Raw genomic sequence first — 14,207 nt, forward strand, 5'->3', positions numbered from 1 at the left:
AGATGTTTGTATGTGTGCATTTACGCGTTGGTGGGAATGAGGTACTGACACATCTCTGCCTCAGGGAGTTTTCATTTAATACAGTCAGCAAGATAACAAACACATCAGACAACAAACACGCACACAAGTATGTCAGACACTTTCAGGCGAGTAGCACAAAACAACCATTTCGTTATTTAGTGGTGTCAAAAGTCTAGTCCAGAAAACAAAAGAAACTTTTAAAAGTGCAAATTTTAAAAACATTGAGAGAACTCTTAATGTACAGTTGATTTTGTACTGTAAATGATATCTGGCTTAAAAAAATAAAGAAAGAAAGAAAGGAATAGTTCACCCAAAAATGTAAATTCTCTCATCATTTACTCATGCTTTTGCCATCCCAGATGTGTATGACTATCTTTCATCTGTTGAACTCAAATGAAGATTTTTAGAAGAACTTCTCAGCTCTTTTGGTGCATACAAAGCAAGTGAATGAGTGCCAACATTTTGAAGCTCCAAAAATCATATAAGGCAGCATAAAAGTATTCCATATGACTCCAGTGGTTAAAGCAATGTCTTCTGAAGTGATATGATAAGTGTGGGTGAGAAACAAATCAATATTTAAGTCCTTTTCACTATAAATTATCCTCCCTGCTCTTATTTAACTTTCACATTCTTCTTCTTCTGTTTTTGGTGATTCACATTCTTCATGTATATCCCTTACAGGGCAGGGAGAAGAAATTTTATTTATTTATTTTTGGCAAAAAAAGGACTTAAATATTGCTCTGTTTCTCACCCACACCTATCATATCACTTCTGAAAATATGGATTAAAACACTGGAGTCATATGGACTGGAGCATAAACATTTTGGCATCTATTCGCTTGCATTGTATGGACCTACAGAGCTTAAATATTCTTCTACAAATCTTAATTTGTGTTCTGTAGAAGAAAGAAAGTCATACACATCTCGGATGGCATGAGGGTGAGTAAATGATGAGAGAATTTTCATTTTGGGTGAACTATCCCTTTAATACTGTGTTTCCTTGTCAAAGTTTCTTTAACCCAAATTAGAAGTATACATGTCTGCAAAGTTTGTCATTCATCCATGTAATCGTAGTGTGTCTAGCAGAATTCATTTAACCCTACAAGTTTTTTTTAAATGCCACACTGCTCATTACATCATTGTGAAGTAACATTGTGGAGAGGTTACAATGGTGTGGAATCGTCACCATCAGACAACCAGGGGTGTCATCAAGAGGGGACACACAGGTCATGCACTAAGTCTTATCCAGTTTTTGTGGGAGCACTAAACCTAAGTGAAATTTTGTGCCTGGGCAATGCGCAAATGATATATGGAAGGTCCATGTTAATGAAGTGGCACAATTCCTCATTTGTTATTTTTGTGAGAAATAAGCCATTATAAGACATCTGAGATTCATGTTTATTCTCAGCGCAAGTCTAAACTCAGTCCGTGCATCTGCAGTATGAGGATTCCACTAGCAGGTGCCACAAAGTGCATGTCTCTGGAATTAAGTTCTGTATAATTTAACAGAGCCTACATCCAATTAGTCCAGACGAGCACCACCTTTTCCATGAGTATAAAGAGCATGGAGAGGTACACATCACAGAGGTATACCTGACATTCAAGAAGGATGTAGTCACTCTCATTCTGATTTCAGAGGGACAGTATGTCAGTTTATCCATAGTCTAAAATATATGGCTATGTTTTTGTGTTGGATCGGTCGCTGTTCATTTCCAGTGGTGCTGAACATGCAATATGTTTTTGAACAGCTGTAAGAACATAAATCAGCAGCCTATGTGTACAGCCCATTCACACTGAATACCAATGTCTTATGAATGGGCTGTCTTCATTTATCAATTTATTTTGCATTCGTGATTTAACCAACCCACTTACGCTTTAACTTAGAGCATGTTTGCATGGAAATACCAAAACTTCATGGCCATGCCCACTGATTCTGCACATATGATGTATCTCATAATAGCATTCTAAAAATACAGCCCAATGTCTTAAAATGGATAAACGTTTAACAAGTTCAGTGGGTCCTTATTAAACTCTACTAGACAATCTATGCTTTACATGATGTTGTCCTTTCTACCTTATGGCTTTTTTTCCATCTCATTGTGCTAAACTTTCAAATCAGGAAAACACTACTGCACAGCCTCAGATATTTAGCAATAGCACACAAGTTGTATGTCAGACATACCGTACAATTAAACAACTACAGTAGGACAAGCCCTGAGGTTTTATAGGTTAACTTCATAAATCTGGATGACATATCGATGCACTTTACTTGTTTTACAGGACAGTATAGCTCTGTGCAAATACAACGCATCACCAATTAAAAAATATATATATATATCATTTTCAAAGAGTTCTATCATCTTTGATCTTGGGGAGTACAAGCCTCTGGGTAAGTTTATTCATATAGAATGGGTGGATCTCTTGACAAATATTGTTTTTGAAAATATTGTTATGTTTTCCACCAAATGATCTTTAAGTACAGAGCAAAGCATGGCAGAAAGACCATCAGAATTTCAGCACTTTCAGTCGTTGACTAAATAAACTGCCAATGTTCTTTGCTTCACTTTTCCAAGGTTACAACCATTATTATAATTCAGAGGCCTGAAGGATTCTTTCAGTTGCTAATGAATCATATTACAATATCAAGTTATCAGGACACAGTGAACAGTTAAAATGAACAGCAGAAATCGAGATTCTCAAATCTCAGCTCAGGGTAAGGGCTAAACAAGGCACTTTCGGTATGTTATTTTTTTAAAACCACTATCCCTGTTAGGTCTTTGTACTTTCTAGGGCTCCATCTGCATATGGAAGTCTCTGTCTTCAAGTTTTTTCTCACTTTCTTCCACTTTGGCCTGTGGCAGAAGAGGCATGAATCCATTTTGTACATTGGGGCTCTCCACAAAGAGAGGCAAGTTGGTCAGACTCGTGTTGACCTCCTTCTCAAGCTCCTCGTCTTCAAGTGCCTCTTTCTTCTCATCCATTGTGGGATTATTACAACCGAAGGAATCTAAGGCTTTTTGACTGTTGTCTGGGATGTTCTTCCTCAACTCTTTGTTCTTGTTCCGCTTGGCTAGTTTTGTGACAGAACCAAGGCGGTTGAAAATGTTATCTTCAGAGTAAGCCTGGCTTGGGTCGCTCCGTTGATGATCATTCTGCTCAACTCGTAGATGTAGGTTGTTGAGCTTTGTGTCAATGCTCTCCTGGGATGTCTTGAAATTGGTGGCATCCAAGCTGTTGAAAGCGGCTCGACGCTCAGGTGACAACATGTCTAAAGAATGGGTGCGCTGATCGAAACCCAACTGCCTGCGCTCCATGCTGCGAATAGTGGCGGCCCTCTGAAGTTTGTCGTGAACTTCCACACTGAGTCTACGCCTGGTCTCACGGAACTCTGCTCGAACATTGGCCTTCCACTCAACTGCATGAGCCTTAATTTCACCCACCTTGAAAAGAATGAAAATACTTAATAAACCTAGGTGCCTTTGGTTGTCCATTAAAATAATTGCTTGAAAGTTTATATCAAATGTGGTAGAAAACTTCAACTCTATGGTCATGCAAATGCGAAATGTCAGTTCCCTATCTGTCACTCACTCGACGTTGTGTCGATGTAGTGACACTAGGCGTCACACTTGGGAGCCCGAAACACCTCTGGTCTTTGAAAAAAGGCCAATGAGAATTGGTGAGTGGTATTTGCATACCACTCCTCCGAACATACGGGTATAAAAGGAGCTGGTATGCAACCACTCATTCAGATTTTCTCTTCGGAGCCGAACGGTCGATGCTCACTGAGCTGAATTCTCACGCCTGTTCATTCACCTCTGCTGGATCTGATGGCGCATTTCAGCAGCTTCTCCCCCTCTGCACTGGTGCACTGCAGAGAACGCCCCTGGGCACTTCGGCAGAAATAAGAGTATATTCTAAAAAAAAAAAGAGTATATTTCTCTAAAAGAGCAGCACACATGGAACGTCTTTTTAAAGATGCCCTTCCGTTTGTGTGTTATTCCTGGTTGCGGTCGATATCTCTCCCCTTCTGACGGTCACGATCGCTGTCTTTCATGTCTGGGCGCTACCCACGCAGACACAGCGTTCATGGATGGGTCATGTACTCATTGAGAGAACATGACCATGGCCTTCGTAAGAAAGCAAGCCACCCCAGCGGCTCCCCGCCTCGGTCCTTCTACCTACGGGTATGAGGCCAGTGCGGATAGCACTGGGGCGATTTGGGGACCTCAATGGGACCACCTCTGCCGGGTATCCCCCCACGGACCTCCCATTCCCTAGCACACTTGTCTGCCCTGATCGGGCTTCTGGATGCATCCGCAGGCTCGTCTCACAGCGAGTTCGACCTCTTGTTCAGAGCCCGCTAAGGTGATGAGCTCTTGAGCGCAGCATCGAAGAGCGGGCTCGTCCAGTCGGACGCGGAAGCTTCAGCTGGGCTTCCCCCCTCGGGTATGGTCACCCAGTCACAGGCTGACACAGAGATGATGGACATGCTTTCCCAGGCAGCCGCGAGCGTCAGGCTAGAGTGGAACCCTCTGCTCTCCCCTGAACCCTCGCAGCTCGATGATTGGTTCCTGGGCCCACAGCGCCGCTCACAGCCACGCCCCATCCCAGTTCCTTTCTTCCCGGAAGTGCACGAGGAGCTGACAAGGTCATGGGAGGCACCTTTTACTGCCCAGTCCTGATCTTTCAGCTCCCCCACTCTCACTACCCTCGATGGTGGGCCGGCCAAGGGGTATTCGGTGATCCCCCGGTGGATAAGGTGCTGTAAGAACTGCACGAGGGTAGTTCCGCCCCGGGATTGATGCAAGAACTGCACTCAGCGATCAACCTCGCCCTCCGGGCGACGAAGGTCACGGCGCGGTCTCTCGGGCAGGCTATATCCACCTTGGTGGTCCAGGAGCACCACCTTTGGCTCAACCTGGTCGAGATGGGAGAGACCGACAAGGCACGGTTCCTTGGTGCCCCATTTCCCAGGTTGGCCTGTTTGGAGACACCGTCGAGGACTTTGCCCAGCAGTTCTCAGCGGTGAAGCAGCAGATGGAAGCTATCCAACACATCCTGCCCCGGTGTGGCTCAAGATTCTGCACCCTGTCTGCTTGTCGCCAAGGGCGCCCTCCTGCGGTGACTGCACCAGCTCCACCGCAGCCTGCCCCCGCAGCCCGGCCCGCGGCTACGTTGGCACATCAACTGCCTCGAGTTGTTGGCAATTCTGCTCGCCCTGCGGAGGTTTCGGCCGTTGATCCATGGCAAGCATGTGTTAGTTCGGACAGACAACATGGCAACGGTGGCATACATCAACCATCAAGGCAGTTTACGCTCCCATTGTATGTCACAACTCGCCCGCCGTCTCCTCCTCTGCAGTCAGCAGCACCTCAAGTCGCTGCAAGCCACTCACATCCTGGGCGACCTCAACACTGCAGCGGACGCGCTGTCATGACAGGTTACCCTCTGGGGAGAGTGGAGACTCCACCCTCAGGTGGTCCAGCTGATTTGGATTGTCGATTCGGGCAGGCACAGGTAGACCTGTTCGCTTCCCAAGAATCCTGCCACTGCCCGCTCTGGTACACACTGACCGAGGCACCTCTCGGTATAGATGGGACTATAGGACTTTTTTCTCAGGGACTGGGCACCATCTGGCACCCGTGTCCAGACCTCTGGAATCTCCATGTCTGGCCCCTGGATGGGATGCGGAAGACTTAAGTGGCCTACAACCCGCAGTGGTAGACATGATCACTCAGGCTAGGGCTCCCTCTACGAGGCACCTGTATGCCTTGAAGTGGCATCTGTTCACTAAGGTGTTCTTCCCGACACGAAGACCCCCAGACATGCGCAGTCAGTTCGGTGTTTTCTTCCTGCAGGAGAGGTTGGAGGGGTGGCTGTCCCCCTTCACCTTGAAGGTGTATGTAGCCGCTATAGCGGCACACCACGACACAGTGGACGGTAAGTCCTTAGGGAAGCACGACCTGATCATCAGGTTCCTGAGAGATGCCAGGAGGTTGAATCCCTTCAGACCGCACCTCATTCCCTCATGGGACCTCTCTGTAGTTCTTCAGGGTCTACGGGGAGCCCCCTTTGATCCCCTGCAGTCAGCTGAGCTGAAGGCACTCTCTTTAAAGACTTCCCTCATGACTGCACTCACTTCCATCAAGAGGGTAGGAGACCTGCAAGCGTTCTCTGTCAGCAAAACGTGCCTGGAGTTCAGTCCGGGCTACTCTCACTTGATCCTGAGACCCCGACCAGGCTATATACCCAAGGTTCCCACAACCCCATTTAGGAATCAGATGGTGAACCTGCAAGCGCTGCCCCAGGAGGAGGCAGACCCAGCCCTGACGTTGCTGTGTCCGGTGCATGCTTTACGCATCTATTTGGATCGCACTCAGAGCTTTAGAGTCTCTGAGCAGCTCTTTGTCTGCTTTGGTGGACAGCGGAAAGGAAGCGCTGTCTCCAAGCAGAGGATCGCCCACTGGGTCATTGACGCCATAGCAATGGCATATCATGCTCAGGACATGCCGCCTCCTGCAGGGCTACGAGCCCACTCTACCAGGAGTGTGGCGGCCTCCTGGGCTTTGACCAGTGGCGCCTCTCTAACAGACATTTGCAGAGCAGTGGGCTGGGCAACACCCAACACCTTTGCGAGGTTCTACAATCTCCGGGTTGAGCCGGTTTCGTCCCATGTAGTGGCAGGCACAAGCAGGTAAGTCCGGGACAGCTGGCCGGGTGTACCGCTTGCACATAGCGCCTTTCACCTCCCCTGAGCTGAAGATGTGCGCTGTTGACTCCCAGTAGTGTTCACAAAGTGTGTTCCCTGGATGAATTCCTCTGAACGCTGTGGCAGAAGAGTTTGTGGAGAAACTCGCTGCTGGCTCAGTACATGTGCTAACTAAGCCCTGTACTGGGGTAGGTGCTCCGCATGTGTTGGTTCCCCATAGGTGACCCCATGAGATGTATATCTTCCACTAATTCATTTCCCTGTTGGTAAACTGCATCTTCCTTGATCAGAGGCCCCTCTGCCCCAGTCACCATGTTTGTAGAAACTCCTCCCCCGTTGGGTAGGACCTACCATGGGACTTCTCCACATGACATACTTCCGACAAGGCTCGGCAAGACCATGTGACGTATTTCCACTCAAAATACCCCCTCCCCCCCTCTCTGGGTGGGATGTGGTCTCCGCTGTCGCCATGTTTGTAGTAACTCCTCCCCCGTTGGGTAGGATCTACCATGAGACTCTCCACATGGTCGGCAAGACCATGTGACGTATGTTTCCACTTAAATATCCCCCCCTCTCTTTGGGGGAGGTGTGGTCTCCGTGGTGTCCTCCCCTTCGTAGGGACACCCCCCGACTAGACCTGGTGGCCCAGTCAGATAATCCCCCTTGTTTTTTAGGGAGTGGAAAAAAAGAAGGGGAAAAGAGGCCACAACTGGGCTAGCCTGTCCCTATCTTTTGGCAGTCGACTTGTCCCCGAAGGGCCGTTCGACGCTCATAACAGCATTGGAGGAGGTTACATGTCGGCCTGGTGCGCTGGCTATGAGGCACATAGTGGTCTGCCCGTCTCGCACCGCCAGTTCACGTAACACAGTTCAGCTAGTAGTGGCGTTTCGTATAGGGACCCCTAGTGTCACTACATCGACACAACGTCGAGTAAACTCCTTTCCCTGATGGAGGGAACAAGATGTTGTGTCCCTCCTGCCACAATGCTGGACTACCTGCTGAATTGGCCAGGACCATGTCTCGGCTCCTCAGCACAAAACCTGTATGAGTGGTTGCATACCAGCTCCTTTTATACCCGTATGTTCGGTGGAGTGGTATGCAAATACCACTCGCCAATTCTCGTTGGCCTTTTTCCAAAGACCAGAGGTGTTTCAGGCTCTCAAGAGTAACCCCTAGTGTCACTACATTGACACAACGTCTCGTTCCCTCCATCAGGGAACGGAGGTTACACAATTAACCAGGACGTTTTGTTTGGTTAAACCCTGACTCAGGTCTAGACTACTGTATGATCTGTCCTTAGACAGATGGGTTAGACTCGACTTTACTCAGATTTAGAGAAAACGGTGTAAACATTTTGATAATCTACATTTGATAATCTACAACTAAAACTCTAAAGCCATTTTCTTTAGTTTTATATGCCGTACTATAGTTGTCTTTGTTGTCTTCATAGGGAATCATAGAATGCTAGCAAAGGTCTCACCTCCTCTTTTGTCTTTTTAGAAAGAACCCTCAGCCAGTCTCCTATCATGCTCAGAACTGCAGCAAAGTAAGCCAGTCCAACCAGAATCCAGAACCACACCAGCGGCCTGTACCATTTACGGTACTCTATTCTTCTATTGCCTCCTGGAAGAGATGTAGGTATAAATGACACTTTCATTTAAGTGCTGGGAGCATTTGATTGCTCTACAAGCACACTTTTTGGAGGCATACATAAAAAAAAAATTAAAAAAACCTGTAAGCTATTTTACTGAGAACAGCAATCAGTTTCTGTCAATGGCTGGTGTCTAAAAGCACAAAACAATAAAGAGACAATAAAATGCATTTATATGGACTGTGTTTTACTCTAGTAAATGGAAACAAAATCTAGAATGGAATTCAATCAACAGCATAAGTAAATAATGTCTGTTCTTATATTCATCCATTTTGCCTACTAAAGCAAACCAAAAGCAAGTGAAACTGTCCCTTGAAAGGGGCCACAAGGAAATAAATGTGATGTGGACCAATAGAGAAGAAAAATCACTAGAGAGGGAGAAATGAGACTTTTGCTTAAATATCATGCTTCTCAGATGTTTCTCCTAAGAAAAAGACACATAGTAATCCCATATGTCTCCTTTACAGTATGAGAAGAGATCTCAACAATGTTTCAAACCATACCAAAATATGCCAAGTGTAGAGAAGATGAACTCCAACATTTCTCAGCAAATTCTTTGAAGACCAAATTATCTGAGCAATGTAAACCACATTAATTGTACAACTCTTTCACCTTACTGAACAGTATTTAAACAACTGTCTCATTGGTTTCTAATTTTATTTACTGAGTACTGTTTTTATTTATTGTATTGATCAAATACTAAATTCATAAATGAAGCGTAAATGAAGCATAACTGAGATGTCCAACAAATCTAATTACGGTATGAAATGGCAACCTCTGGCCAGTTGATTTGTCCTCTAGGGAAGCATCATTTTTTGAGTAAGATTTATTTAAATTACATTCTGTACCTACCTGCAACATAATCCCCAATACCAACAGTAGTCAGGGTGATAACCACAAAATAGATTGCTTCTAGCCCAGTCCATCCTTCAATGTACTTAAAGATAATGGCTGGTATGGTGACGAAGATGATGCAGCCAGCCAGTATGAAGAGAAACGTAGAGGCCACTCGGATCTTGGTCTGGCTAATCTGATTGTGTTTCCGCTGAAAGGGGGATGAAATACAAAACAATATCAACATGAAAGATGAAGCAACATGGTTTGAAAGCCATTTTTAGTCACAGACACAGCACAGCTTCACTGCAAGCAGCAGCCACATGTGGCACAGGAAGACATTTCGTGACTTCTTAAAGGTGGCATGTGTTCATTAGCTCTCTGAAGGGCCGAGTGATGATCTGAAGGAGGCTGATTAGCTCTAATGAGGTGTGATCTCATCCCTTACTGCAGATGCTACAGCCACAGCATGTTGGACCCTGCTGGTATCGGGAGCCACAGTGTGTTTTTTTTACAGGTCCAGCAGCTCTGCTGTGCAGGATCTGACCAATCTATCACATCTCAGTACTGCAATATCCCTGCCTAATGGCTCCCACAAAGTGATGAAAAGAGATGACTTTGCATACTCTACCATTATAAACATAATAATGATCTTAATAGACAATAATATTAATTGGTACCTCATGGTAGATGCCATATACATTTTTTGTGAATGTAAACAAGGCTGTGAAGGATAGACATTCAGTCTGCTCAATGGGTTGCACAACTTGCACTACTGTATACCTTGGTATCAATTGTTCAGTTGACACAACATAAAAAAAATAATAAATAAAAAATCTTTGTTGAGATCAAACAAAGTCTGGTTCTATCCCAGCTTACTATGCAAAAGCAAATTTATAATTAAGCTATTTGTATGATTGTTTGAGAATCCCAACCAGCTTGATTTGAAATTGCTGTGAAACCTTTTTTTTTTTTTCACCTGAAGACATTCAACGTTTTAAACAGACTGCATGTCTGTCCCTTGTAGCCTAAAATTGGATAGCATCTCCCTTAACTAAGGTTTAATGATCCTTTTCACAGACTGATGCATTTCCACCTTCTTTTTTTCCTTTTTTTTTTTTTTTGTACATTTATAACATATACATTGTGTTATACTTTCATTGCATTAATTATACCGCTACTGCGATGGGGGTTTCTAAAACAGCTGCTAAAGGCCCCAGCACACACGCAACAAAATGTTTCTTAGCTGAGAGTCAAAAAGAAGTTCAATACAGCTGAGCAACGTCATGCTGTTTGAAAACATTCCGACACTTACCATGCTGCTGAGGGAGGCATTTAAAGGTACATTTACATATGAGGACGCTCAAGACTACATGTAAAACATCAACTAATATGACAGTAAAATTTGTTATCAATGACTTCATGCCTCATTCTATGAGTAGAATTCACACGAGATCAGTAAAAAAAAGCTGTTTTAACTACTCGATTATGATTAAAAGTACTGTACACTATAAGCAGAAGATAATGTGTAATTTGTCATGTTTAGCTTTTGCATTTATTGCGCTAATGTGCTAACGCGTGAACACTATACGCGGGCATAAAATGCGCCGCTTACACTCCATTATTGTAATTTATGATGACACTGATGCTACTGCAAAGACGGATGTATAAAAGAGTGTTAATGGGAAGAATACAGACCAAAAAATTATGACAGGCATATCTTACTTTGGGCAGATGTGTGAATGGCTTTCAGCTGCAGATGGCACATGAGTGAATAGACACATAAGAGTATTTGAGTAGATTTGATTCGTTTTGTAGACTAACTGAAAAAAAAAAAAAAAAAAAAAATTACGACATGTTCTTGGAAAATGCCTACGTGAATGATCAAACGGATATAGGTTAGTTGGCACAAGTTCGCTAATAACGCTGCATACCAGTGTGTTCATGTTGACTGATCTTATTTGACTGAACAGGAATTAGCTGTCGGCCGCAAAGTAGGTGCCGCTCCAGGTCACACCTACCGATGACATGAACCAAAAGCAGTAAAAATGTGTTTAGCAGCCGGTACGAAGTTTTTCTGAAAGTTAGCCCTGGTGAGCTGTTATGAATCAGCAAAATGAACTCAAAAACGCATTATTTTTCACAAAATTTTGTTCTAAATAATGTCACACCCGTTCGTTCTTCGATTTAGTATGAAGTGTGCATAGGCCTTAAGGGAATCATCGTAACTTTGGCATCTTTCTCTCTTCTGAATGCCGCAATCCACCTCTCTATATTTTTTTCCTCATTTAGAAAGTTGTTGAAACATAATATTGGATTTTATTTTGCTGTTGGAGTAAATGGCAACACAAAAACAATATTTGCTGTGGTCTCCCATTCATCACTATAGAAGTTTACCCTGCTATAGTTTACTTCCATGAGCCTGGAAATGAGAATAAGGTCCTTTAACACAGACAAGAAACCCTTGTTTTGTACCCCACAGTTCACTTACCTTGAACATTTTCTCCACTTTTGCAATGCTCTTCACAAAAATAGTCCCCAGCTGATCCCCAACACCAGCCAGCAGAAAGCCAAACAGTGGGATGCCAAATATTGCATATAGAATACAGAAAATCTTCCCACCCTCTGTGCTTGGAGCAATGTTACCATACCCTTAAAAAAAGACAAGAGATAGATGGTGATGGAGTTTAGATTCAGCTGAAGGGGACAATAGAGATAATACATCAAGTCATGCACTGTACAGGGGGAACCGGGGCTAGTTGTCAGACGGGGAAGTTGTCACAAGGGCTATACTGTATCTCAGTAACAATAATAATTTATGTCAAGTCCAATTGTGCAAATGTGTGTTTTCTCTGGTAGAGGTATGCTGGTTTTGAACACTTCAAAACATCTTAAAATTGAATTGTGAATTCCACCCTCCAAAAGTTTACTTTTATCATCATATTTTTGTTATATCTGTTGGGTAAACAAGTGAACATAAATAAACCACACTGGCATAGATTAAGGCAAGTGTCAGCTATATTATGAAGGCAGATTTCTGCCAAGGTCATAGGTATTTTTCATGACAGTCAGGTTGGGGCATGTTGTCAAAGATTTATCGGGGCAGGTTGTATTTTAAATGTCATAAATGTATACAGTTTATCAATCCTCCATGGTTGTGAGCACTGGCAGTGACTGGGGAATGACCTCCGCAGTCGTGGGCACTGGCAGCGACTGGGGAACGACCTCCGCGGTCATGGGCACTGGCAGCGACTGGGGAGAAGGGGTCCTTTTCCTTCTCCGGACAGCTGGGAGCATAGCCATGGAAGTGGATGAGGCCACAGGCATAGGCGCTGGCTCGTTGGCCGTGGGCGCTGGCAGGCTTGGAGCAAGGAGCCGTCGAAGGCTTGGAGCAAGGAGCCGTCGAAGGCTTGGAGCAGAAGATGCAGGTTTTGGTCCGGGGTTCCCGCCATAATCCACTGTGTAAAGGGATCCGCAAAGTTCCAGAGCCTTCTCCACATATTTGCAGAGTGTCCAGTGAGGATCAGCCAGAGGCATCATTTCCTCAGTGCACTATTCAGACTGGTCCGGGAGAAAACCACCAGAGAGCGGTCTGGATAGTGCACTAAATTCGCTAGCTCTAAAAACTCACGGACGTGATCCTCAACTGGACGGTCCCCTTGCTTCAGAAGCATAATTCTGACAGCCGCTAGATCCATTTTTGGTCAGTCTTTCTGTTACGAGGCAGACAAGGAATGAGGATCTAAACGCAGCTTTTAATGAAACAAAAGATAAGCAAGGTAACTCAATAAAAGGAAACAAAACACAGGGAACCAGGCACAGAACATGACAACACGTGTGAAGACTGACAAAGAAACCAGAGGAAACAAGGGCTTAAATACACAAGGGCAAACAAGGGAACGAGGAACACCTGGGAAAAACAATCAGAGGAAAACCAATCATGAAAGAAAACTACAAAGGACTACAAAAATAACAGGAAACAGGAAAGGGGAACTAAACAAGAATTTCAGCATAAAAGTCAAGGCAAAAAACAGGGAACATGTGAAACAGTGTGACAACATAGCCCACTACTGGGACATGTGGTACCAAAAAGTAAAAGTTTAATGAATATATATATATATATATATACAGATGCATCTCAATAAATTAGAATGTCGTGGAAAAGTTCATTTATTTCAGTAATTCAACTCAAATTGTGAAACTCGTGTATTAAATAAATTCAATGCACACAGACTGAAGTAGTTTAAGTCTTTGGTTCTTTTAATTGTGATGATTTTGGCTCACATTTAACAAAAACCCACCAATTCACTATCTCAAAAAATTAGAATACATCATAAGACCAATAAAAAAAACATTTTTAGTGACTTGTTGGCCTTCTGGAAAGTATGTTCATTTACTGTATATGTACTCAATACTTGGTAGGGGCTCCTTTTTGCTTTAATTACTGCCTCAATTCGGCGTGGCATGGAGGTGATCAGTTTGTGGCACTGCTGAGGTGGTATGGAAGCCCAGGTTTCTTTGACAGTGGCCTTCAGCTCATCTGCATTTTTTGGTCTCTTGTTTCTCATTTTCCTCTTGACAATACCCCATAGATTCTCTATGGGGTTCAGGTCTGGTGAGTTTGCTGGCCAGTCAAGCACACCAACACCATGGTCATTTAACCAACTTTTGGTGCTTTTGGCAGTGTGGGCAGGTGCCAAATCCTGCTGGAAAATGAAATCAGCATCTTTAAAAAGCTGATCAGCAGAAGGAAGCATGAAGTGCTCCAAAATTTCTTGGTAAACGGGTGCAGTGACTTTGGTTTTCAAAAAACACAATGGACCAACACCAGCAGATGACATTGCACCCCAAATCATCACAGACTGTGGAAACTTAACGCTGGACTTCAAGCAACTTGGGCTATGAGCTTCTCCACCCTTCCTCCAGACTCTAGGACCTTGGTTTCCAAATGAAATACAAAACTTGCTCTCATCTGAAAAGAGTACTTTGGACC

The 14,207-nt window shown here is 44.2% G+C and overlaps 1 protein-coding gene across 1 annotated transcript in view; it reads right to left on the minus strand.

Moving 5' to 3' along the window:
• Positions 1-858: 858 nt before the first annotated feature.
• Positions 859-14,207, minus strand: part of LOC127416240 (potassium channel subfamily K member 10-like) — a 34,226-nt gene continuing 20,877 nt past the window's right edge. The window contains exons 4-7 of the mRNA XM_051655482.1: positions 11,706-11,866; positions 9,233-9,425; positions 8,210-8,352; positions 859-3,460 (exon numbers count right to left, since the gene is read on the minus strand). Coding sequence (XP_051511442.1) covers positions 2,807-3,460; positions 8,210-8,352; positions 9,233-9,425; positions 11,706-11,866 — 1,151 coding nt within the window. The 3' untranslated portion in view covers positions 859-2,806. The remainder of the gene's footprint in view (positions 3,461-8,209; positions 8,353-9,232; positions 9,426-11,705; positions 11,867-14,207) is intronic.

Source organism: Myxocyprinus asiaticus, chromosome 25 (assembly GCF_019703515.2).
Source record: "Myxocyprinus asiaticus isolate MX2 ecotype Aquarium Trade chromosome 25, UBuf_Myxa_2, whole genome shotgun sequence".
NCBI classification, from domain to species: Eukaryota; Metazoa; Chordata; class Actinopteri; order Cypriniformes; family Catostomidae; genus Myxocyprinus; species Myxocyprinus asiaticus.